Genomic DNA, 26749 nt, shown 5'->3' on the forward strand with positions numbered 1-26749 from the left:
CCTTGTTAGAGCGCCCGGCTCCCACAGCGGAGACCTGGGTTCGAGGCCCGCACAGAGCACGGCAAGTAGGACCTGAGGGGTTGCATGCATAACAGGAAAATAAAGTAAACCATTTTTTCCTCCACAGTGTCATATACAGTAGGTTCATTGTGAGTAAAGCAATTAAAGGGATAGTTCACCCAAAAATAAAATTCTGTCATTTTTTCTCTCTCATGTTGTTCCAAACCTGTACACATTTCTTTCTTCTTTTGAACACAAAAGAAGATATTCCAAGGTTTTCTTCATGACCTTAAACGGAGATCTGGTCTTGAATCAGGGTGCTCCAGGCTAATGCTCTCTTAGACGGAAAGCAAGATTAAGGAGAAACGTGTTTTGGATTAAAGGGAGGCTGCTTGGCATGTCCATTATTTTTCATTCCTATAAGAATTCCTCTGATCATCTTTACTTATGAATAATGGTCTAACATTTTGCCTTCTCATTTGCTATCTCACATGCCCTCTTTACTCCAACAATGTGGAAGACAAACTTAGATATTGGCACCACAAAATCATATTTTTAAGCCATGCTTACTTAGAAAACCAAATGTGACAGTCTTCACACAATCCTGTAATGTTTTTAATACAGGTAGCAATGCAAGATTCATGCATGGCTCACATATGATATCAAGCCAGATCTTTGCTAAACTTCAAAGCAAAGGTCAGTGATCTGAACCCAGTGTTTCAGAACTTATCGTGATAAGAAGCAGTTGTTTGTATAACCTGTAGATCTGAAAAGTTCAAGGTCACATATGTCATTGATTTTACCCTCTTCAATTGCAGTGTCCCAGCTGTACCTCACTGTAGGTCATGAGGGCCAGACAACATAACATTTGTTATTTTGGTTGAAATGTGGGGTTCCTTATTACCTTGTGCACAGTGGGACCCAGAAGTCTCAGGCTATTGGGATTGGGATATTGGGAAGGTGGATTTCATTCAGCTTGAGTGCTGCTGTCATTAAAGCAAAGGGAGACAAACCAAATGCTAAGACATTCTGAAATTCATGCTATTTCTTATTTAATTTCTCTCAAATTGTTAGACTAATAATATTTGTAATTTAAAACTGTACTCCTCTCAGTGCATGACAGCAGACGATCAATCTCCATTTCACTGTTTTCCTGCATTCTGTGTGATGAATTGCAGGGGTCTGTATAGATAGCCCATGGGCCACAGCTGGGCTCTCATATGAATTGCTGCATTTCATAAGTCTCGTTTGAAAACTCTGTTTATTTACATCCTGCTGCTGTGAATGGACCTTGTCTGCCTGAGCTCAGTTTTGCAGTTGTGTACAGCACTCTTGTAATTAAGGTTCCCTCAGGCTCTCCTGGACAGGTGGTCTCAATTACCTTCATGGTATCTTATCATCTCTCTCCTTTTTGCATTTCAAACCGCATTTTTGAGACTGTCTTTTGTTCACTGCCGTTTAAAGGAGGAAATACTCAGCAACGGTTTTGACTTAGAATTTGCACATGGTTTGTCTTAAAGCATATTAAAAACACCACATAGACATATTAACAACATTAAAAACTTGATTTTCACCACAGGGTCTTTAAACTTAATTTCGGCATTAAAGCGGAAGTTGCAATCTTTTCTTTCCAATTATGATGTATAACAAGAGAAAATGTAGGGCTGAAAATCTGAAAATTGATTGGATGGTTGTGGTTTGCTATTGCTGTGATCTCATGTGAATGACAGGTTGTCCTGCCCTCTCGCCAGTAAACACATTAGAGGAGAGAAGAGATGTCGCTGCAAAATGGTAGGGGAAGTTATTTTGGTTAAAGATTATGAGGGCACATGAAAAAAAAAAAAGATGTGCACGGGTAAATTATTTTGAATAAATACTGCAATATTCCATAAAAAAAGAAGAGTTGTCAATTTTGATTTCGTGGTGACTTTAAATGAAGATACTCCCACCCCCAAACTCACACCATTGGTTGAGCCAGTGTTGCTGTCGGGTTGGTCGGGATGCTCAAACACCACTTTTTGGCAAAATCAACCTACAAACTATAGTTGTCACTTGTAGTTATTACTTATAGTTGTTTCTACATATCAAACTTGGGCAGGAGAAAGTATTTTAACATTGAAAAAGTTCTAATGTAAAAGTCTACTATATTCACGTCTTTATTTAGTCACAGTGATATTTTTTCCTTTGTCACATGCATGTGTCCCCTGTGTCAGATAATTACTTGTTTGTTCTAAATCAAATATGGATTTCATTTAGTTCTTGGCTGTACATTCTATTTGCAGTGTAGTTGTTTGTCTGGCAACATAACAGAAGTGATCAATCATTAGTATCAATTATTTAAGTAAACTGCATGATACGCATTTACATAAGCCTATAACAACTGCTCTAACCATCATCCAAATCTAAACCAGATTTGTTGTTATATGTCATTGAGGTTTAAATAAGTAAGAGATGATATACAGCCAGCCGGTCCTCAGAGGGTTCTTATATCATCCTGAAAGGGTTTATTTTGGAATCGTGACCAGCTGACTGCACGTTATCCCTCTTATTTCATGGCTACTTACCAAATAAATAAATATGTGGACATGAAATATTGATTCGAGATTTAAATTCGTAGATTTGCTCAAAGCTTTTGCTAATTACAATGCTACAGTAATTTCTATTACAGTCCATAACAATAAGTAAACAATCCGTCTTGCAACAAGACACAACTATTCTGTTTTGTATATTATTAATAATAAAAATAATAATAATCTGCAATCTAAGATAGTTTTTCTATGGACTATTTAGCTCTCTTTATTTTAAGTTCATGGAGCTTTATTATTCCTGTCTATATCATATTAATCATGAGAGCACATTTAATCTTCTCTGCTCCTGGCCTGTTATTGCGCTTTTATCAATCAGAACTAGGTCAGCCAGTCTGTTTAAATGCTTGGTTTAGTGTTTCAAGGTTTAGTCTTAATTAGTAAAACTACTGCAGTCGAATGGACCATCACTTGTATCTTCCTGACTAGTGAAGTGGTTGTGAGATTATCCTTTAAAAAACAAACCGTATACACATATATATGATGAGCTGAAGATGAACGGTATGTGATTAGTGGTCCCAAATTGATCCTGCCTGTATGAACTTAAACCACCTTCACAGGAGAGAACAGTAGATCTGTCTGAGGAGTACTTGTGGACTTCAAAATTGACTATTTAATGCATAAATGAGTAGTTTGTTTACATTTAACTCCAAAATGTAAGAAGTTAAGGACACCTCATTATAGTTTGCAGTAACTCATATTTAGAAATTTCCTCTCCTTGGATTCTTCCATCTTTGCCATGCATCCAACAACTCTCTTTGGCTCTACAGTAACTATATGGGTATTATTTGTCCTTGAAATAACCCTTGCTTTCAGAACATTGGCCATTATTTTCTGCATATGCTCTAAGGAGGAAGAAAGTTTGCAGACCCTTTGGAGTAATATGTAGTCCTCCATGAATTTGTCCACAATGTTCATCTGCCAATTCTTTGTTATAGATAAAGAGGATTTAAAACAAGTAATACAAAAAAAAATTATCATGTCCTTTTCACTGTATCTCTTGAAATGATGTGTGAAACTATAGGGAAAGCAGCTCTGTGAAGAGAATATGGAATAGTTAACTCAAAAAGGAAAATTATATCATTCTTTACACTAATGTCGTTTCAAACCCGTAATGCTGTTAGTTTTTCAGTGGAGCACAATTTTTTTTTTTTTTTTTTGAAGAATATTTATGATAAATAAATACATTTAAATGAATAATAATAAAAAATTGTGAACGGTTCATTTAATTATTATTAATTAATTATATAACTAATTTAATTATATTCACCCTAAATTATCATTTAGATGAATACAGAAGTAAATATTGAAACAAACAGCACACTTACATCTACTTCCTGAATCCGTTCCACAGTATGTTTTAGGCTTTTTTCTCCATACAATATCACTTCAACTCTTCAAGGCCCAGTTGGTACATCAGTTAGAGCCCAGAGCACACTCACACACTCACACACTCACACACTGACACAGTCTACTGGCATTACAATCTCTAACCAGCAGGGCTTTCACATGCCTGCTACACATCTCTGAGCTCTGCACCTGTACTAAACCTATCCCTTACTCTTATCTCCCCTCTGTATCTATTCCCTAAATACTCAGTCGGATCCACTGGGTCAGGAATGTAAATTATGTATGACATATACGGAATATTCAATGAAGGTAGACTGTACTGAGTCAAACATCTTTGCTTTTCCTTTCAAAATGTCAGAACTATTCAAACTCACTTAACTATTACTGCTGCCATATTTTAAAGCAATATTTTGACCTTTTAAATGCACCATACATAATTAACAAAAAAATGAATCCTGTGTTTCAGATTGTCAACATTGATCGTTTTGCTGCGGGAAAAGTCCTGTTACTGTAATTAAACTAAACATAGACAGCGCTATTTTAAAGGTCAGGGTGATTGTAAGACACATGGCCTGAGTCAGACAGGACACAAAGAGCTTATTCACTCAGAGATCTTCATTATGTGCAGATTGCACATTTCCACATTTTCATAAGTGCACTTTCAGAAATTCAATCTTATAGCTTAAGCAGTTTAAAGGGGTAGTTCTCCCAAAAATGCAATTATTATTTACACACCCTCATGGCAATCCAAACCGGCATCATTTTCTTTGGAACACAAAATAATATAGTTTGAAAAAAGTTAATTTTATTTTGTTTGTGTGTTCATACACTTTTAGAATGACATGAGAAAGAGTAAATGATAATACAATTTTGGGATGAACTATCATTTTATTCCAATCAATGAAATAACTGACTAAATGCCAGTTAATTAAGGGTTTCCTGATTTCTTTATGAAAAATTTGCATTATGACAATAATTAAATGCTTTTAATTAAAACATCCTTTTGAATATGCAGCAAGATCTTTTAAAATAACTAATGTTTAAAAAAAAAAAATCCACTATTGTTATCCACTAAAATGATTGATTTATGGTCTATGATTTATAATCCGTTTAATGGATTAATCATTTATAAAATAAAAACTAAAATGAAATATAAAACTTTGGAGGTTACTTCAATTACAAAGAACCTAAACAGCAACTGACACGGCTAAATTAACACTTTTGCAGTTTTCTCCGGAGTGGATAAATTAATTTAGTAAGTCAGAATGATTTATGCTTTGTTTCCTTAGGCTTTGAAAGTTTGTGCAAGAATCAAACCATGTTCCACTGTGTGGCCTCATGTGTCTGCTTTCTCCTCCTCAGATATTGACGAGTGCCAGGTTCACAACGGTGGCTGCCAGGATAGGTGTGTGAACACCAGAGGCTCGTTCTACTGCGAGTGCAACCCGGGGTTTCGCCTCCACGTTGATGGCCGCACCTGCATAGGTGAGTCGTTGGGGGGTCGTGAGAGGTCACTGACAGAGAGCTGACAGTCTGGCCTTCATCCAAAGCTTTAGAGGCTGTAATCATCACGGCCTAAGAAAAGTTTGCTTTCACAGAATGGGTTTCTCTTCAAAGCAAGCAGGGGTCCCACCTTGAGCTCTGTGTATGAGTGGGAATCAAAGAGCCTCTTGTTTTCTTAATAGTGGAATGTTTGCTACTGTTCTGTACTGTACTGTACAGGCCTTGTCATGGTGAGTTTGCGATGGACCTTTGAGATAGACCAGAGCAGGTCCCAACTGTTCCCTTGCCAGGCCTGCTATCAAACCATCACGTCAATCTATTCAAATGCGACTGTTGTGTAAAAGGTGTCAGGTGAAACCCAACAATTCAGTTTTCAAAGGAAAAAACCCTGTGGGAATAAAGAGTTCTTTCAAGCATATCAGTTTTGCTAATGGTGTCTGGATGTAGGGGTTTTGCTTTTCAAATTTGTGGCAATAATAACATTAAAAGTATTTTGTAGAGCTCGGAAAACCAAAATTGTACCAATGTGCATAAACTTTGAAATAATGAACAAAGTGACCAGTCTTATACCCTCTTCAAAGCCAATGCTGTGCCACACAATGAGCCCATGTGCTTCATCTTCCAGCTGGGACGTCACATGACAGCTGAAAAGTCTTTCATTTGGGCATAACTTGAGAAAGAGCTTTTTTTTTTCTTTCTGGAAATATGTTTGTAATCTTGTGTTTTGTGTGTGTGTTTGGAGGTGAAATGTTTCATTGGGAATCTAGAGTCTGGATTTGACAGTTTTCTTCAAAGTACTTCCAGTTTTATTTGTTTAAAGCACATGAAATGCCATACAATTATTTAGTAGCATCTGCTGTTTTACTTGACAATAACAATACTGGACTGCTGTTGTAATTTTTACTGAAGAACAAGTGAGAATAATTTTCTGTGGTAATCGTCTGCATGTCACATATGATTGAGCTTAACTTGTATTGAACCCAGAACATTCCTTTCAATTTCCCAGGCAGTATGACAAATAACAAATTTTATTCCATTATGGAAAATTGCATTCTGGGATCTGTTTGCTTTGCTGAGTCTGATGCAGTAGCAGCGTTGCAGTTCATTCTGTTTCAGCTGAATCAGCAGCTGAATCTTTTACGCTTCCAAGAGACCTGAAGAGTCCAGGGCCATGAGCTCCAGTCAGGCTTCAGGCTTGTTTATCAGTTTTTTCCGATATCAAACCAACTGTTCTATAAAACCACAATCTAAACCATAGCTGAGTGGGAAGGAACGCACTACTAGAATAAACCAGAAGCAGATGCTGCTAATTAATCGTTGAGGGTTCTTTCTAGGATTACTTTTTTTTGGTTAACAGTAATTTGAGAAGCTATACTCTTGCTGATATCTCATGCCAGAAGCTCATTAAGTTGTGACTTATGACCACAGATAAACCCTTAATAATTTTTAATGCACCCAAGTATTCTCTGCCAAAAGAAATATTATCATTATCCTTTATTAGATACTCTCTCATAACCAAAATATAAAGATTTCATTTCTTCAACCCCTCTTACACTACACCACCTCCCACCACCAAAATATCCCGTTTCAACAAATTATCACTATTATTTGCTAATTTATATGCAAGTGAGACAGTGGTCTGATTATATTGGATTATATATGTGACATTTTCAAATCTGTTTTGGACAGTTTGCAGAATCTGCATATATTATATGCAAGGATTTTTGATAACAGACGCCGCACTCCTCCACATTGAGGATGACTGATATTCCTGTTATGACAGTATATATTTAGTCTAACTACTGAAATATAGACTGTGCATTGAGGACATTTGGCAGTCAGTGTCTTCAGTGTGATTTCTGATTTGGGGTATTATCCTCCCTGAGACATTTGAGTGGTGATCACATACAAAGGCTGCATCCGAAATTGCATATTTCTCTAATATAGTAGGTGAAAAACAGTATGACAAAAGAAGTATGTCCGAATTCAGAGAACTTGGTAAAAAGTACCTGGATGACCTACTTCTTTCGTCAAGATTCTGAGGTGTGCATACAATGTACACTTGAGGCCACGGGAGACGATTTGTGAATGGCAGTAAAGCGACGTAACTGACGCTGGTAGGTCACATAACAATGACAACATGGCGAATGTAGTATGTCCAGATTATATTCATACTGCATACACTCTCATACTATATAGAACACACTTTTTAGCGGTCGTGGAGTAATATCTTATTCAAAATAAGTACCTATTCAAGAGAGTGTGCGATTTCGGACACAGCGAATAATCAATAATCAATTATTAATTCTAGGAAATATATTATCTTCCTGGCCAAGAAAGAATAACCATTTCCAACTAAAGTAAATAAAGTTCTAGCAGGGTAATAGCATAGGTATCGCTAGATCAAGATGTGGCAAACACAGAGACAATAAAACATGGATATAATGGTTTAATAAACGAAACTACGGTAGGCTACACACAATTAAACTAAGCAAAGATTGTGTACAGAATCAAAGAAAGTAAAGAAAAGTGAATAAAGAGAGAGAGAAGAAAAGAGAAGGGCAAGATTACAATAAGTTAACCACAACCTACGAGAAACATCAGAGAATCAGGGTCACCTTAAAGGGGCACAATAACTTAGAAACGCATCTAACGGCTGCGAACAGGTACTTGCATTGACTTTGGTTGCTGAACAAGTCCAGATGCAGGAGAATCTTGAGATTCTTGATGATTTCACCAGGAGTGCGCTGAAGCATTGGTTTGGGTTCTTGGGGTGGTCCACGTTGAATCCAAAGAAGTTAACTTGAAGATGAAGTTGCCGGAAGAAGACAGGAGGATGTTGTCTCAAAGAGATTGAGCAAAGATCTGACCTAGTCAGTGGTCCTATCAGTTCACACCCATTTGTTGAGGTGACCAATCTAAGATGACCTGGAGAAAGTCTTTGTTCCATCTTATCTCCATTTGCATGTTCATGCTGGCATGGAGAATTTGTGCAGTCTTTACACAAAAGTATGGTACAAATATTTATGATGCAATTTATCAAAACATGTTGTACACCATTGTTTATAAAATCAAAAGGGGATTATTTTGATACTAAGAAAGAGGGGATTTGAAGACATTAAAGCAGTGATACATCATCTTTGGATATCAACATTGGAAGTTACTCTAACATAACTAAAGGATCATAACTAGGCTAATAAAACATAGGGACATGCATAAAGTTTGTGGGTAAGAATGGAGTAAATGTCCTTTGTGTATTGGAGTTTGTCTCTATAGTCTTTAACCAAATGGCTAGTGTCTCCTGTGCTGTGTTTGAGGCTTGTAGACACAGTCTCTTGCTGAGATCGTTCAGTGGAGCCGAGGTGAGAACTGGTTTTAGGGCCGATGACAACAGGGGAGAGGGGGAAGGTTTTCTGATGTCTAGGTAATTTTGATTAAAGGGTTAGTTCACCCAAAAATGAAAATTCTGTCAGTAATTACTCACCCTCATGTTGTTCCAACCGCGTAAGACCTTCGTTCATCTTCGGAACACAAATTAAGATATTTTTGATGAAATCTGAGAGCTGATCACTGCTCCATAGGCTGCTAGGTGGCCCAAACTTGCTGGCCCAGAAAAGTTATTAAAGAGATCGTTAATATAGTCCAAGTGACTACAGTGGCTCAATCTTAAGTATATCAAGCGACGAGAATACTTATTATTGCGCAAAAACAAACAAAAATAACGACTTTATTCCACTATTCATTTCCTTCTCTCTGGGCCTCGTAGTGTTTTTGCGCAGCGCGTCTGTGTTATAAGTCATCACGCATCACACACATGACAAGCGTCGGCCAATAGTGAGCCTACGTGGTGACGTGTAACACAGACGCGCTGCGCAAAAACACTACGTAAACTAACTCGAGGCCCAGAGAGAATGAAATGAATAGTGGAATAAAGTCGTTATTTTTGTATGTTTTTGCGCACAAAAAGTATTCTCGTCGCTTGATATACTTAAGATTGAGCCACTGTAGTCACTTGGACTATATTAACGATCTCTTTAATAACTTTTCTGGGCCAGCAAGTTTGGGCCACCTAGCAGCCTATGGAGAAGTGATCAGCTCTCAGATTTCATCAAAAATATCTTAATTTGTGTTCCGAAGATGAACAAAGGTCTTACGCGGTTGGAACAACATGAGGGTGAGTAATTACTGACAGAATTTTCATTTTTGGGTGAACTAACCCTTTAAGGCCATTTGTTCCAGTGGAGACGAATTGAAAGGCCACTGAAGGACATCATCTGCCTCAGCTGCATCATTAGAGAAGAGATAACGAAAGAGTAATCAATGGATCAGTCTTTAATCGGAACTACTCAGGATTTACTTCAGAAGCATCATGCTAGGCATTAATGTTCTGAGATTACAGATTAGATTACTGGTCATTTAGAGTGGTTTTCAGTCCAATGTCAGTTATCAACCACAAACATTCCCACAGACCGTTCTCATATCACCACACCAAATAGTTTTTAAATGGTGCAGAAATATGTTATTTAGTAGTATTTTACTGAATATTATGATTGGTTTCTGTCCTGAGGAAAACAGAAGAATGACAACATTGCCAAGCATCACAATCCAAACACTTGAGTATGTTTTCCATCCAAACTTCATATCAGTCATCAAAGAAAAAATCCTTTTAAAGTGAACTATTTTATAATCACTAAATGATTCAGGTTTTGAAAATAAATTGCTTGGTACTATTTTGGATAATTACTGTGAAGAATGCTTTTGACAAGGCCGTTCAATGATTATTCCACATTCTCTTCTATTATCAGAGAAATAATTTCTTCAAAGAGTGGATATTAAAATCTAACATTAATAAAATATTTTAATCTACATGTAACATTTGGTTCAAGAAGAAGACAAGGTAAGCCAAGAGGATGTAAAAACAAGAGAATAAACAGTGTGCACAATACACAAACAACACCAGACAATGAGTAAACTAAACTGAGGGCAATATATACAGAGTGAGCTAACGATCTAACTAAGGAACAGGTGTGAGAAATCAATCAAACAATGAATAACCATGACAACCAAAGACAAGTGGGAACAAAGGAAACATGAAACAATGAGAATCAAACTAGAATTCCATGAAAATGAAACAGAAACAATAACAGAATGTGACAATACACTGGTAATTTTAATAAAAGTAAATATTAAAATCTACACTCTTTCTTTGAAATAAAATTTAATCATATCAGAATATTTCACCTTAAGTAATATCCAATAGGTTATAACATTATATAAATGCAAGCAAATTCCATGTCATGTTCTAAGATAAATCATTGCTCATCTGACATCAAATTAAGATATTTTGGTACAAAACGTGTTGCCTTCTGCCAGAAAGCTGAAATGAATGACAATACAGTAAGCATTCAAATCACACATCCAGCTGAAGCAGGAAACTATTTAAAAAAGTAAGATCAGTTTCCTGGAAATGGTGACCGTGTCAGTGGTCAGGCTTCAGCTCTGTAACAAATCTGTGAACTGACCCACACCGGGCTGTGAACTGGAAGTCTTCTCGCGATTTGAACTTTTCTGCACGAAAAGGAGGGATAAAATGGGAAAATCCAGATGTCCTGTGTTAAGGGAGTCCAATCCAAACAGAATTACTGATGTAATTAAAGCCAAAGGTGCTACCACAAAATGTTATATAAAGTGAGTGCACTCTAATGCAAACAAAGCACTGACAGTTTTGTATTATTTTCTCCCAAGAATAATACATTTGTTTTTCAGTTTCATGTGTTATGCTGCAAGATCTTATTAAAGCGTTTAAAAAAAAAAAGCCTTACAGGAATTGTTTGAATTTTAATGCATAGAAATTCATTCACAAATAAATACGTTTATGATTATTTTGATTATAATTATTATTTTTTGGAATTGTTTGGCTGTTAACTGTCAATTCCCTGTCATTTCTCTGTTCCCTCCCCTCAGCTGTCCAATCCTGTGCAGTGAATAATGGAGGCTGTGAGCATGAATGTGTCCAGCTTTCTCCCGTTCACTTCCAGTGCCGCTGCAGACGCGGATACCAGCTCACAACTGATGGCAAGACGTGCAGATGTGAGTCTTGCTCTTCTACTCATGTATCTAAATCTCATAACCGTGGCTGGACTTGGTGGTGCTCAATGTTTAGTTTAAACCAAAATTAACTTCAGATGGTGCTTGTTTTTGCTGTTTCAAAATAGCAAGGCTTCATGTTCAACTTACTATATAGTTGATATAATGTTGTTGACAAAACTTCATGATTTGTCTAGTAGCCTTTAGTACAGTAGTCAGAAATCAAACATATAATATATGTTTTGGATATTGGTGCCCCCATCTAAAACCAGCACCAGATCAGCGTTAACCAGTCTGGACCAGTATGGAAATTCATGTTGGTGTAAGATGGTTATTTCAGCAGGGTATAGAAGCACTTATTTAAACTCTTTACCTTTTGAAAGTTTTGTTATGTTCATTACGTTGTCCATAAAATGTCCCGGCAGTGCATATCACATGCCGTTAATCAAAGAGCATGCTGACAAGAGGATGAAAGTAGGAAAACCTTTGGTCTAAAACTGTGTCATAAAGTCAGTATGTAGCTTTTGGACGTGTGGATGAAAGGGTTCTTGGTAGAAAGGTAGAAGCTAAAGAAACTGATCAAAACACTAAAACCCAGATGTGCTGTTTTCTCTGAGATATTGGCCACTGATTTGGCGACTTGAAGGTTGCAGAAGAGGGCATCTGTGTATCAGTCCTGACTGAATTCAAATAAGGTTAGACTAGTGTGTCATAACCAGAACTTCAGACCTTGCAGTGTGAGTCACTTGAACAGCAATTTCTTAAACCTATGTGCATTTTTGGCCTGCTTTAAACAGCAGTTTTCACTGAGAGAAACTTATATTATTCAGGCGATAGCATCCTCATCTTGGCGGACACTGTGTCAATTCCAGTGTGTCTGCCAAAATTCATATTCAATCTACACTACCACACAAATCCAATGTCCTGATACTCACCAGATACAATTGTTCCCCTATGAAGTCTTGCCCCTGAGAGTTAGGTGAAGACAAGGAGAAAGAAGGAGGGAGAAAGAGAATGTGTATCTCATTGTGTAACTGTAAGACATAGCCAAAAAAAAAAAAAAAACCTTCCATGCATCAGTGTGGTCACGAGAGAGTGTGGAGAGTTCAATTCGGCAAATGGAAAACATTGTAATTTTACTGTTTTCAAACTGTTGTGATCAAAGTACAGATGAGTCCTGGGATAAAAGTATTTGTACTTGTTAGTTTACTTAAAGACAATGATATATATGTTTATATCAATTAAACATATGATATAAAGACTATATCATACAGTATATGTCATAAGCAACATATGCTGCATTACATTTTCAAGCAATTTCACACACTGTTGTTCTGAATCAATCAATACAAAACCTATTACAATATCCATCTTATGTTCAATGTAAAAGCTTTTTTAACTTGCATGTGCAAGGCTTCTGGCTTCTATTTTAATGTTATCGTAATCATAAACACACTGATTTGTAGAGCAAATAATTTGCACTTTATTCTTCTATTTATTTAGCAGCTAATGAGTCGGAAGTCTTGCACATTCACAGGGAAATGGTTTACTTCTGCATTGAAAAATAATTACTGATATTCAGGAAAACAGCATTGCAATACTGCTTTAAATAAACAATCAGTTAATAATGAGTAACTTCGATTTAAGGGACATATTGTCAGCTCTTTGTCTTTTTTAAAAATAGTTCAACACAAAGGCCAAAGCAGAATTAATGGTTGCATGTCTATGAGTAGAACACAGAAGCTCCTTTGCTAAGTGAATCCATGTTTTTTGACAAATCGCTTGAGTGAATGATTCAATGACTTGCTCAAAGTCATTCATAAGATCATTCATAAAGTCGCTGTCATTTTCACCTGCTGTTTTATGAATACTATGAAGTCAGACATACTCTTTTCACATACTGTTTTTTATCTACTATATAGTAAGAAAGGAGGTATATTTGGACGCATACAGGGAGTCATTTGTTCCAGTCCTCAATGTTATCAGTGTTTTTGAATGAATTGGTTGAGCCAACAAATCAATGATTCACTCATTAAGACAAACGATTGGCGTAATTATGTGATGTGTAGAAAGAGTCACCTTAACATCTGGAATGCACAAACACAGACAAGCTAAATGAAACAGTTCAGAGCTGTTGTACTGTATATCAGCATTCAGCAATAAATATCATATTCATGGTATTTAAATGGTAGGCCAAGGCCTCGAATCGTCAACGATTTGCTCACCCAAACCTATAAAAATGTGTTGAAAAGTAAGTTTATAGCAGTCATAAACCTGGCAATATTTGTTTCTCCCTGATGTAGTACAGTATATCACGCTATATGTTAAAAATATTTTTTTATATATTTATTTTGGATAGAATCTGTCCTCCAAAGGGTCTCAAAATTGCGTTGTATGATGTGTTTTATGTCATAACGTGACTGAGGCAAGTAGGGAATTCAGAAAGCAGGAATTATGTATGTGTATTACATGGACTGTGTTGACAAGATAATGAGAGTTTGTGTGCGTGAGGGAGACAGCCAGTAAAATGACTTATACGATCTGACTCAAATGGCATGTGTTTCAGTGAGGAACCCATGTGCGGAGAGGAACGGCGGCTGTGTGCACTCATGTCGCAGTGATGCCGGTCATGCTGTGTGCAGCTGTCACCAAGGCTTCACGCTGGCCCCGGACCAGAAGAACTGTGAAGGTAAAAGCTTCTGACAGCAGCAGTGAAGGGCCTTCCCACCTTGCTAGGGTTCAGTTACGCTGTCATGGAAAGTATTAAAGGGTTTCTCAACTGCTGGATCCTCTTTTTCCAAAGTTTTTAAAGAAATTTCTTTCCCATGGTGTGAGAACAGTGGAAGCACTGTCTTTAATTAGATAGCTGAAAACTGTAGAACATGGCTCATCTTCTCAACGCTGGCCAGGACTGGAGAGGGAGACAGTGAGCAGAGCTTTCCACTCTCAAGGCCATGATGGAGTCAGTTAGAGCTTGAGGGGTTGCACTCATTGATATTCATTGAAGAAATTTCTGTTTTCTGACTCAACAAATCCAAAGTGAATTCTCGTCTAAGTAGATCTCTGTATAAGTAGAAAAAGGTGACATGTCATCAGGAACTTGTAATTGGTGTGTTTCAGATGTTGATGAGTGTGACACGGGACTGGCGGCATGCGCTCACAGTTGCCGGAACACCCCGGGCTCTTTCTCCTGCTTCTGCAAACCAGGATATGAGCTGGGCTCTGACGGCAGGAAATGCTACCGTGAGCTAACTTTCTCTTAATTCACTTCTGAGCACGGTTCACTGAACCCCAGTGGTCCCAAAAAGTAGGGATGGGTGAGACAAGTCTGAAGTATTGATACTTTTTATAATGTAGTATCGATCCTGCTTGTGGATAAACTTTAACTACTCTACCAATTAAAAGTTTGGGGTTGGTAAGAGTTTTAACGAAGAAGTCTTTGCTCATCAAGACTGCATTTATTAAATCAAAAATACGGTAAAAAAAACTGTAATATTGTGAAATATTATTAGTTTAATATAACTGTTTTCTGTTTTTTCTATTCCTGTGTTGGGAAAGCTGAAATAAAAGAAAACTTTTGTAACATTATAAATGTCTTTGTTAACACATTGATCAATTTAATGCGTACTTGCTAAATAAAAATGTCTTTCTAACCTAAACTTTTAAACGGTAATGTGTTTGATTTATTCAGCAAGAAAATAATTCATAAAGTAAGCTTCAAAATGACAAAGCTGAACTGTATAGTGAATAGAATAGGAACTATCTGTACATGCACAAAACATAAAAAAAAAACGTTAAGTTAAAATTCCTCATGTTCTGTAATCGTTGTTATAACATAATACACAAAGATTGTTTGTTGAACATTTGCAGTTTAGGCTATTCAATTTTGAATCAATATCAGTGATATTGGCCTAGCACTTGCTATCAGATTTCTTTTCTCTTCTTATGAAATTTTATTATGAAACTAGCACAGTATAGGAGATTGGCTGTAATAATTTTACTTGAATTAAATAAACAAATAAATGTACTGGTAGTGGAGTTATTGGTATCCATATCAGCAAGATTGGCCTAGCACTGGACATGAGATTAACTACACTAAATATGAACATATTCCACTAACATTTGAAAACCAAAAAGTGACAACTTTGAAATAAATGACACAAAGTTTGATATTTGTTATCTAATGCAGTGAGATTCATGCTATTTTAAAGTGTTCATAATCATTTTAGTTTTTTTAAACAATTGTTCCAATGAATCATTCACTTTCCTGTAGGTATTGAAATGGAGATTGTTAACAGTTGTGACTCTGATAACGGTGGCTGTTCGCACCACTGTCAGCACGGTGCACTCGGACCCGTCTGCAGCTGTAACCAGGGTTATCAGCTCGCAGAGGACCTCAAAACCTGTTTGGGTGAGTGTGCAGGTGTACAGACAGATACATAAATTAGTTTTACAGAATAACTCCAATGAAATCTATCTCTTGGCCTCAGCGTGCATCCAGCTGCACTGATAAACCTTTAAAATCATCATTCCTCAAACAAAATGAACGACTATTTCCTGCAAAAGCGAATGTCTGCCAGCTGGATCTCAGCAGTTTTAGGTCTTGTGTTTTTCTGGCTGTGCCCTGAAGGTTCTCTCTTCAGAACTGGAATTGTGCTTATGTAAATACCCGGTCTACAGAGTCCTAATACACACCAATGGCTCATGGCCTCGCTTCCTGTGCTGCTTTTATTTGTCTTGTAGATCTGGAAGAATGTGAGGAGGGAACTTCATGCTGTGAGCAGGACTGCACAAACTACGCTGGAGGTTATGAGTGCTACTGCAGGGCAGGATACAGACTCAATGCAGATGGATGTGGATGTGACGGTACATCACAACCTGTTTATTACAGATCGACTATTAAAGAAGAGCGAGGAGATATATCAGTTACTGGCAATGCTATAATGAAATCAGCCCTAGTTACATCACAGGGCAGTCACATTGTCTAAGAGCGTTGTGTTTTCTGCTGGTGTGTAGATGTGGATGAGTGTCTGTCTGATAATGGGGGCTGTGAGCACATTTGTCAGAACACCGCTGGCTCCTATCACTGCTTCTGTCAGTTTGGAAACCGGCTCGCTGACGATAGACATTCCTGCATCTGTAAGTACACTGTGGGGGTCACAGTGGGTATTAGTTATTTGCTATGCATTAGGTTTGCTTTATACAGCTATTTAGATTACTTGATTCTGATTGGTTAGACACATTCTGTGGTCGGATATGTACAGCCATATGGTCATCGTTGCAAAATAAACCCTAAGTGATCAGGTGCAGCATCACTTAGATTATGAAGGGGTTTTTTTTGCAATGACTTGCTGACTGTACATTATCCAGTTATTTCAGGGATACTTGACAAGAAGTAATTAAATAAATGAATACATACAGTACAATTTTTATTTTATTTTATTTATTTATTTAAAAAATGTATTTATTTATTTTTATTATTATTATTTATTTATTTATTATTATTATTATTATTATTATTTTTTTTATATGAGAAAGAGACTGTGAAAGCTTCCAAACTAACACAGTGTAGGTGATTGGTTGGAAGGGAAATGTCATCATACAAAAATATTTGACCTCAGAATCGACTGACCAATCCTAGTCGAGTATTCCAGAGAGTTATGTACTAATTTTGTAAAATTAAAGCTAACCTGTTTACCTAATTTCCTACATAGTTCTGGTATGATTTCCAACAGTCCATAACCTTTTGTCTCACATAATGAAGTAATCAGAAATGAAAAATCAATATTCTATGTACATATTTGTTTTTTTATATATGTTTTCAATATATTTAATATTGTCTTATGGACCCCTGGAAGACTCGCAACCACTCTTTGGAACCTCATGGGGATCCGAATAAAGATCTGAATAATTTTATTTGGTATTTGAAAAATATCTGTCTAATAAGAAGCACAGTGTCCAGCCAGCTGATAAACCTATTCAGTATGATATAGTTGTTGTAACAGCAAGACAACATTGATGTCAATATATCTGTTTCTCTGTGTAGCCCTGGAGAGAGCAGTTGAGGAATTGTCCAGTCCAGTGGTGGTTGAGAGACCTCTCCTTCATCTCACTCTCCTCCAGGACTACCCACAACCCCTGGAGCGCTATCACGACTATGAGGAAGACCGTTTTGGAGAGCTGCGTGCAGAGAGCACCCTCTCTGAGAAATTTAGTGTGTTGTTTTTTTTCAAGTGTCTTGGTTTATTATTAGTGGGGCTTGCTTCTTATTAATCTTACGTTTGTCTTGTCCATCGCAGTGTGTTTGAATGGGACATTTGGCCATGACTGCAGCCTGACGTGTGACGACTGCTCTAACGGAGGACTGTGTAACATTGACACAGATGGCTGTGACTGCCCAGATGGTTGGACAGCGATCATCTGTAACCAAAGTGTGTCCATTATGTAGTGTGAAACATACACTACTATTCAAAAGTTTAGGGTCGGTAAGATTTTTTTCACCAAGGTTGCATTTATTTGATCAAAAATACATATACATTTTAAATTAGCTGTTAATGTACTGTATATTAAAATGTCATTCATTCCTGTGATGGTGAAGTTGAATTTTCAGCATCATTACTCATGTCTTCAGTCACATGATCCTTCAGAAATCATTCTAAAATGCTGATTTGGTGCTCAAGAAACATTTATTATTATTATCAATGTCACCTTGATAATTGTTTTCCAGGATTTTTTTTATGAATAAAAAGTTCAAAAGAACACCATTTATTTAAAATAGAAATCTTTTGTAATATTATAAATGTTTTACTGCCACATTTGATCAATTTAATGTTCCCTTGCTGAATAAGTATTAATTTCCTAACCCTAAACCCAAACTTTTGAACAGTAGTGTAGGCCTATAGTTGTCATATTTACTTAGTACGAAATAACACTTTCTTTTGTCCATTTTAGCCTGTCCAGAGGGAACATTTGGTAGAAACTGTTCTTTCTTTTGTAAGTGCAAAAACGGTGGCACCTGCGACCCGATTAGCGGGAAGTGCCGCTGCCCACCTGGAGTCAGTGGAGACCTGTGCCAGGACGGTGAGTGACTGCCAGATTACAGCGTAAAATTAAATCGTATCTGTGCCAAATCTGATGTTCCAATTACTGTTGGTATGTTTATATGAAATATGGCCTGTGTTTTATATCTCAATTTACAGCTGATGATTTTAGTTGATGTTAATCTGTGAATTAAAGGTAAAATGTTTAGTTTTTACTCTCTGTGATTTAGGTTGTCCAAAGGGACTATATGGAAAGCACTGCAACAAGAAATGTAACTGTGCCAATAACGGCCGCTGTCACCGCACATATGGAGCCTGCCTGTGTGATCCAGGTCTCTACGGCAGGTTCTGTCACCTTCGTAAGTCCAGCAGTATATCACACAGACAGTGACATAAACTACCGGAGATACTTACACAGAGTGATTTACCCAAGTAGGACATGTTCCTGGATCAACATCCTTTTCTGGACACAACATTCCTGTGAAGCAATCAAATCCCTAATCCTGTTCCAAACCATAACCATAAAATCAAAGGGAGAGGGACAGTGGGGTCCAAAAGTCTGAGACCACAAATACAAATATATAATACAAGTTTGGGTAACACTTTATTTCAGTAGTCTACTTTAGACATTCTACTAACTATAAGTAACTTTGCAACTACATGTCAGCTACCATTCATTAGAGTCTTAGTAGACTGTCTGCTAAATATCGGCAAACACTTTAGGCCCTATCTTGCACCCAGCGCAATTGACTTTGTACACCGACGCATGTATCATTCCTATTTTGCGCCCGCGCACAGCGGACTTTTCCCTACACAGACGCACGTCTGTAAACTTGGGAATGAACTTGCGCTCCCCGGGGCGGTTCAGCGCAAAGAAGAGGCGTGTTCCGGCGCAAACGTTCCCTGGTGCTATTTTGCAGGTTTAGAAAACAATTCCACCACTGACCAGGAAAAACCTAGTCTAAAGTCAGTGGCGCGTTGCGCATGTTATTCATATGCTATTTTAAGGGCGCATGCTTGGCCATAATCAATGTAGTGTGTGCACAACGCACATACACTTTGATTCTCTCATCTATACAGAAGCAGCAGTTTTCATTTTTGCAAATCATACATTATTACAAGGAAAAATATTAACACACGAGGGATGTGATCTTGTTGTGTCCATGAAGATGTGAAAAATAGGCATGAATCTAGCTTACACATTTACCCAAATTATTATACGCCTGTTTAACCAAAGCTAATTTGGGTGTGTTTCTCCCATCCCCAATGTCACGTCGGTCTCCTCAGCTGGCGCGCGCCTGGCAAATCTGCCGTTATAATAGCAATCCGACATGGAACAAGCGCGCCTGCTCTTAAAGGGAATGTGAGATGTCGCTCTGATTGGTTTATTTCACGTTATGCCCAAACCACACCTATGAATAATGAAGCTACTTCAGACCAACCCATTTTAGATTTGCGTCGGGCGCAAGAGTCATTTATCCTGCCGGTATCATAGCAACAGCGCCCAAGACCCGCCCACAAAGTTACTTGCGTTTCACGCTTGATACTTACATTTACATTTACATTTATTCATTTAGCTGACGCTTTTATACAAAGCGACTTACAATTGCTATATGGCAGAGGTCGCACGCCTCTGGAGCAACTAGGGGTTAAGTGTCTTGCTCAGGGACACATTGGTGTCTCACAGTGGATTCGAACCCGGGTCTCTCACACCAAAGGCATGTGTCTTATCCATTGCGCCACACCACCCCTGATACTTGCGTTTCAGATCGTTAAAATAGGGCCCTTTATTTTGATGGTCCCCCAACAGACATTCTACTGAATATAATTAGCTTTGCAAGTACATACTGTAGCAACATATACTACTATACCCTAACCCTAACCTAACAGTTACTTGTACTCAAGTCAAGTCAAGTCACTTTTATATTTATTTTTTATACTTTATTTATATAGTGCTTTATAAAATACAGATTGTTTCAAAGCAGCTTTACAGTGAAAACAGGAAAATGATTCAGTGATGCCAGTTGACATGTAGTTACTTATAGTTAGTAGAAAGAGTTACTTATAGTTAGTAGAATGTCTAAAGTGGACTATTGAAAAATAAAATGTAGCCCAAGTTTTTGTTAAACCTGATAATCATGTTCTCCTGCATGATTTGAGATGATCCAAAGACCATCTTAAGCTTCAGTGAAAGACTACTTCAGTGAAAGAGTCACATGAACATTGTCACAAATGTGCTTGTTTGATTAGTGATTGTTGTTGCACTAAATACAAAATAAGGGGTTTTAAGAGTGTCTGTCATAAATGTTTCGTCATTTAAAATAGATAAATCCTAAAAAATAAAATAAAATAAAAATTCAAACCAGGTTCAAATTAGATTCCCAGATTTCTGATTTTCAGTGTGGTTTAAACCTAAATTGATATATTAATTCATTGATATATTGATTCAGTTGATTGTTGTTCCAGAACCTACAAAGATGATGATCCAGGAACATTTCCTATTTGTGTTAATCATGTTATCATTTTAACATCTGATGGTTCTCTTGGTTATAACAGAATGTCCTACACAATGTCTTTTCCAGCTTGCCCCAAGTGGTCGTATGGATCTGGCTGCTCGTCGGAGTGTCAATGCGTGCAGCAGAACACGCTTGAGTGCCATCGACGTCATGGAACATGTGTGTGCAAGCATGGCTATCAAGGCAAGACCTGCGACCTAGGTCAGTTCAGGGAAGTACAATTCACTGGATTGACAGCTTGTGTGTGAGAAATATGTTTTATCTGTTGTTCTTTGCTTTTTAGAGTGTGATAGTGGATACTATGGTCCAGGATGTAAATCAAAATGCCTGTGTCCATTGGGAGTGTCTTGCCATCACATGACCGGACAATGTCAGCGCCAGTGCCCAGCAGGTCTTCACGGGGAACACTGCGAACAAGGTGAGTTTAAGTCATGTATTTGCTGGAACAGTGTTAGAAGAGTTTCCATAAAAGTGGATTTATGGCCATCTCTGAGAGTCATTGTGTAAGTTACGCTGGACTAGTGTTTGACAGTACGAATAACATGAGGGGGCCAGGCCAAACACAGCTGCCAAACACTGATGGAAATACCTTTATCTCCTGGCCTGCTGGATGTGTGGATATGATCCTGTATTTCACTCTATTGAAAGATCTAGAATATTCAAGCCCAGCATGTTACAAAACAGATTTTAAAATATCATGGATAACAGGAATTTTCCTGGCCTTGTGAAAGTTTGATGAACTATGTGGAGGTCGCAAGTCAGTTCTGAAATGGTCAGCAGGGAAAAACAATGCTCAATGCACATAATTAATGCTAAAACTAACAGTTTAATCATGCATTGTTAGAATAGAGTGATGCAGTGATGACATATTTTTGTAGGCCAATCTGGAAGTTAGCATCACCCTGGTTCCTTCGACAAAAAACATGACCAGCAAAAGTTTGGTTCATCATCATAATTGTAACAATGAGGCAGGGACGAAGCGGAGAGAGAATCCTCATGCAAGCACTACTTTAATAACAATACAAACAGGTAATCCAGGGCAAACAAAGAAACTCAGGACAGGAACATGGTACAGCAAACAACGACTGACAAACCACAAGAGAAACACAAGGGCTATTTATACACAGGCTATCAAGGTAACAAGGGGTGTGTGCTTGATTGTCATGCGAACACACAAGAGTAACCAAGGGAACTAACAAGACATACGAGACTAATCAACATGAAAAACTACAAAACATGGCACAAGACAGGAAATAGCACAAAAGTCCTGACACAAGACATTAACACATCGTGACAATAATCTTCACAAATGAACTACTTTTATGAGTTATGAATTTTGAAGCCTAAATACAATTGGCAGAAGTATAAAGCTAAACGTAGGCTAACTAAATCACAGTTGCATGACTTGCCTTTTTCAAGAAAACTGAAAAAAAATCTCAAGGGAATATGTACTGACGTCTTTTATGTCGTAAAATGAAACGTGAAAATATCTTGAGTTTTGTTAACCACAGACTTTATGTCAGGCTTTTCACCAAAAACCCGTTTAAAAAAACCCCCATTGTTTTCCAAATTTGCCAGATGCCAATGTAGAGAGGTTGCATACACACTCTCATTCTCAAACTATGAACATGAACAAAATGGTAACCATATTGTAAAAATAAGTTGCAAAAAGGGGTCAGTTTACATCAAAACGTTGGCAAAACCAACTTGTTTAATACAAAGGGTCAGAAATGTTTGAAAATGGCCATGTAAAACTAAATTAAGACTTTTTTGGGGTGAAAATGTTAAGTCATTTTCAAGGTAAGAAAGTTCAAAATCGAAGTTGGTCCTGCTTGAAACTTGCACACTTTTATTTAATAATGATATCCGGGCCAGGTGACATTCAGTTGCTTGAGTTGATATGTATAAATGCCTTTTTTTATGAGTATAAAACAAAACTGTCCTGCTGCCATGATGTGCAGAACCCCAGCAGCCTTCATGCCCCAGTCCACTCCACTTGGCAGGGGGTGCGGAAATATCCCGAATATTTCAGCAGAAACACTGAGCTGGCAGTCAAACCCCACAGCCTGGAAGTCATTAAACGATCAGAGTGCTACGTCTGCCATCAATTAGGAACAACAGGCTGTGAAGAGAGTCGCTTTGGCTTGCCTTTTTTACTCGTAGCCTGTAGTTGCTTGACCTGTCAGTTCATTACTCTTGATGCTCAGTAGACTGTGTGGCCCATGTAAAATCTGGGTCCATGAACATTATGATTAATAATACGATTTTGATTTATTTGTAAAAGATTTTTCACAGTAATTATCATTACAAAGCAACGTGTTAAAAAAATATTGCATTAAACATATTTATTATGTTAATTTTAACCTTAAAATCCTAAAACATTTTGGGGGAAAAAAACACTCCTAAATACCCTTCTTAAAAAAGGAGATCAGACAAACAAGCAGTATTAAGAGTCATTTACACTGTTTCATCTGTAAGAACCGATGTACTATATTTTACAGTGTGCCCTGTGGGACAGTTTGGAGTTGGATGCTCACAGTTTTGTGCCTGTAATGGAGCTCCATGTGACTCAGTGACCGGGCAATGTCACTGTCCCGCTGGGCAGACAGGGGAACACTGCGCGGAAGGTAAGGAAAAACAGCACTAGAGATCAAGAAGTGCTGCAAAGTAGGGGAAAAAAAAGAAGAAAAAAGAAAAGAAAAGAAAAAAGAAACCAAAAACAGAGAGTCATTTAATACTATCAAATAGTTTAGAGCGAGTTTGCTAGTGAACCATCATATTCACTTATCCCAAATTTATCTGGAATCATCATTTTACATGGTGCTTCATCTGAACAGTATTAAACAAGCTGACCTCAGCTTCTCTCCTCACTCTACACGTCTAAGAGAGATGAAAATCGTTATGCCATTAATGACTTTTCATTCTGTTCTGGAGTGGAGTGGATGAGGTAGTTTAGAGGGGAGAAATTGCTGTGTTTTTGGAGGTCTATTATTAGCCACAATTTGCTAAGCCAAAGATCACAGACATAACTCTGGTAATATATCCCTCCTTACGGGCCAATCCATTAGAGGAGTTCATTCTCAAATACACAAGGACATCATGAGACGCATTCCAGAAAGAGAGGAGTGAAGAGCTAGTTAACAAGCCAGAGACAACTATTAGCTGTTAATGAACAGTTAGTGGCTTCCAGCTGAGTGTGTGTGTGTGTGTGTGTGTGTGTGTGTGTGTGTGTGTGTGTGTGTGTGTGTGTGTGTGTGTCAGTGTGTGTGTGTGTGTGTGTGTGTGTGTGTGTGTGTGTGTGTGTGTGTGTATGAGAGGTTAAATGTGAGGTGTGCTGTGATGCTGTCAGGACTCCCATGTTTACATGCCTGTAAGTATGAATAAGATTAACAGCTTTTACCCCTTATTTGGATTATTTGGTTATATCAGTTCATGTATTGACATCATGCTATGTTATTTTACATTTTGAATAATATGTAGTAGGAAGCCCATTTTAGCCGCATAAGAAAAAAGAAATCATGCTTTGGTAAATCTAATTTATGAGATAAACCTTCATAATTATGAGATAAAAAAGTTGAAAGTATGACATACTAAGTCGTAATTATGAGATCATTTTGAAATTGACAAAAAGTTTAAATTATGGACATAGGACAAATTAACAGGACATCATAACAAAGTTAATTGTGCCATAAATGCGGCTTTTCATGTCATAATGACTCAATTTTGACTAACGTGTTAGAATTTCTACTTTTCAATCTCATAATGATGTCTTTTAGGTCATAATTATGATTTACCAAAGCATGATTTTTCTTATGTGGTAAAAATAGAACGATAGTTTTCCCAAAAATTAAAATTCTGCTATAATTTATTCCTCAACTGTATGACTTTCATTCTTCTGTGGAACATAAAAGAAGATATTTGGAGAAATGTATATTTTTACAATGAAAGTCCAGTGTTAGTGTTAGTTTGAGTTCTTCAAAATAACTTCTTTTGTGTTCTGCACAAGAAAGAAATGCGTACAGATTTGGAACGACATGCGGTAAATTATAAACTTTATTCTATAACTTTATGTTAAGAGTGTGAAGAGGGCCGTTGGGGACTGGGATGTGCAGAGTTGTGTCCTTCCTGTGATAATGGTGGAGTGTGTGATCGGCAAAACGGCACCTGCATTTGTCTGCCGGGATACATGGGAAATCTCTGTCAGAATGGTAACATTTTAATCTTTCATTTATATAATCTTAATTCATCATCAAACCTCTGTTCAATACCAGACATATGTCATGAGTTTGTAATTACATTTGTATTTCTGTTTTCAAATGCAAGATCGAAAAACAGATTTTTTCTGTTGATATAATTCACATGGTGGCAAATTTAGCATTTTTTTTAATCAGTCTGCCCAGATGGATACTTTGGCCTCAGCTGCCAGTTGCGCTGTTCCTGTGAAAACAGTGGGCATTGCCAACACGTGACGGGTCTCTGTGTTTGTAAAGATGGCTGGACAGGGCCCAACTGCGCAAAAGGTAAGGTCACACTTAAGTCACAGATTAGATAGTTCCATGTCTAGAACTTAGAGTGAATGAGACCATACTAAATATGAGACAGCACTTCAGTGATAATGTCAAATGGATGTCAGACAGCTTCTCTTCAACATAAGACTGAGCTGTCCTACAGGACCAGTTGACCTTTCCTGGTCACATTATTGCAGCTGCCCAGTCTTGCCTCTTCATGCCCCATAAAATAACAAAATCCAGTCCTTCATGCATTGCCACAGATGCTACCACACCCAACTCCTTGTTCAGGATTTGTGTTTGGAACAGACTTTTGTACCCATTACTGGTCAACCTAGATCTGTTATGTATATCTATGTATCTTTTATGTAAACATCTCGAGTTTACACTAAATGAAGCTCCATGATTTGTGTTCCATCTCCAGAATTTCTCACATAATGCCCCGTTCTTTGCATTGGCTTCCTCATTTAATTCCTCATTACCTATAATTCAGCCTGCATTTTAATAGGAATTACATCATATCCAGTCGGACGGCCACATACTTATACGTAGATGTTGATGTTGCAACTCTTCACTGCCCCATCATAGCCCCCCCATAGCATTTTTGTCTGCGGGAATTAAATATACATTGCGAAAGATAATTTGATATTTATTTTCAAATAATATATTTAATGTTAAGAACTTGAAGTGAAAAGTCAGCTTGTGACTTTGCCTTATTTACTTTCTCACTATACACTCCATCCAATCCATTACAAATACATGCATCAGGTTTCTTCGCATAAATGATTCTTTCCCTCAGTGGATCCATGCAGTTTGTTGCAAAAAAACGCCTGCCAGGAAACCCTAAAGTAAACGAGTTGACTGCTTTAATAAATCTGGTCTCTTTACTTTACTCAAACTCGTAATGTGATCATCTCATCGTGACATAGTGGGAATTAATTATTTGATGTAATGGGGCATGTATATTCTGTGGCAGCTTGTGAGCCGGGACGCTGGGGGCTGAACTGTGCCAACCCGTGTGACTGCAGGAGCAGCGTGGGCAGCTGTGACCCTGTGACTGGGCAGTGCCATTGTGATGCAGGCTACACAGGACCACGCTGTGATCAAAGTATGAGCAACCATTGGTATGTCCTTCAGGGAACGTAAATCCAGCATTTTCT

The 26749-nt window shown here is 37.6% G+C and overlaps 1 protein-coding gene across 3 annotated transcripts in view; it reads left to right on the forward strand.

The window, feature by feature from the left end:
- Positions 1-26749, forward strand: part of megf6a (multiple EGF-like-domains 6a) — a 59628-nt gene that overhangs the window by 24971 nt on the left and 7908 nt on the right. For all 3 annotated transcript variants that reach the window (XM_082145462.1, XM_082145463.1, XM_082145464.1), the window contains 17 exons: positions 5298-5420; positions 11403-11528; positions 14092-14214; positions 14646-14768; positions 15799-15936; positions 16269-16391; positions 16542-16664; positions 17572-17739; positions 17825-17956; positions 18477-18605; positions 18796-18924; positions 21148-21282; positions 21365-21499; positions 23583-23708; positions 25158-25289; positions 25473-25601; positions 26566-26697. In XM_082145462.1, coding sequence (XP_082001588.1) covers positions 5298-5420; positions 11403-11528; positions 14092-14214; positions 14646-14768; positions 15799-15936; positions 16269-16391; positions 16542-16664; positions 17572-17739; positions 17825-17956; positions 18477-18605; positions 18796-18924; positions 21148-21282; positions 21365-21499; positions 23583-23708; positions 25158-25289; positions 25473-25601; positions 26566-26697 — 2226 coding nt within the window. The remainder of the gene's footprint in view (positions 1-5297; positions 5421-11402; positions 11529-14091; positions 14215-14645; positions 14769-15798; positions 15937-16268; positions 16392-16541; positions 16665-17571; positions 17740-17824; positions 17957-18476; positions 18606-18795; positions 18925-21147; positions 21283-21364; positions 21500-23582; positions 23709-25157; positions 25290-25472; positions 25602-26565; positions 26698-26749) is intronic.

The sequence above is a fragment of the Leuciscus leuciscus genome (assembly GCF_965113295.1).
Source record: "Leuciscus leuciscus genome assembly, chromosome: 18".
NCBI classification, from domain to species: domain Eukaryota; kingdom Metazoa; phylum Chordata; class Actinopteri; order Cypriniformes; family Leuciscidae; genus Leuciscus; species Leuciscus leuciscus.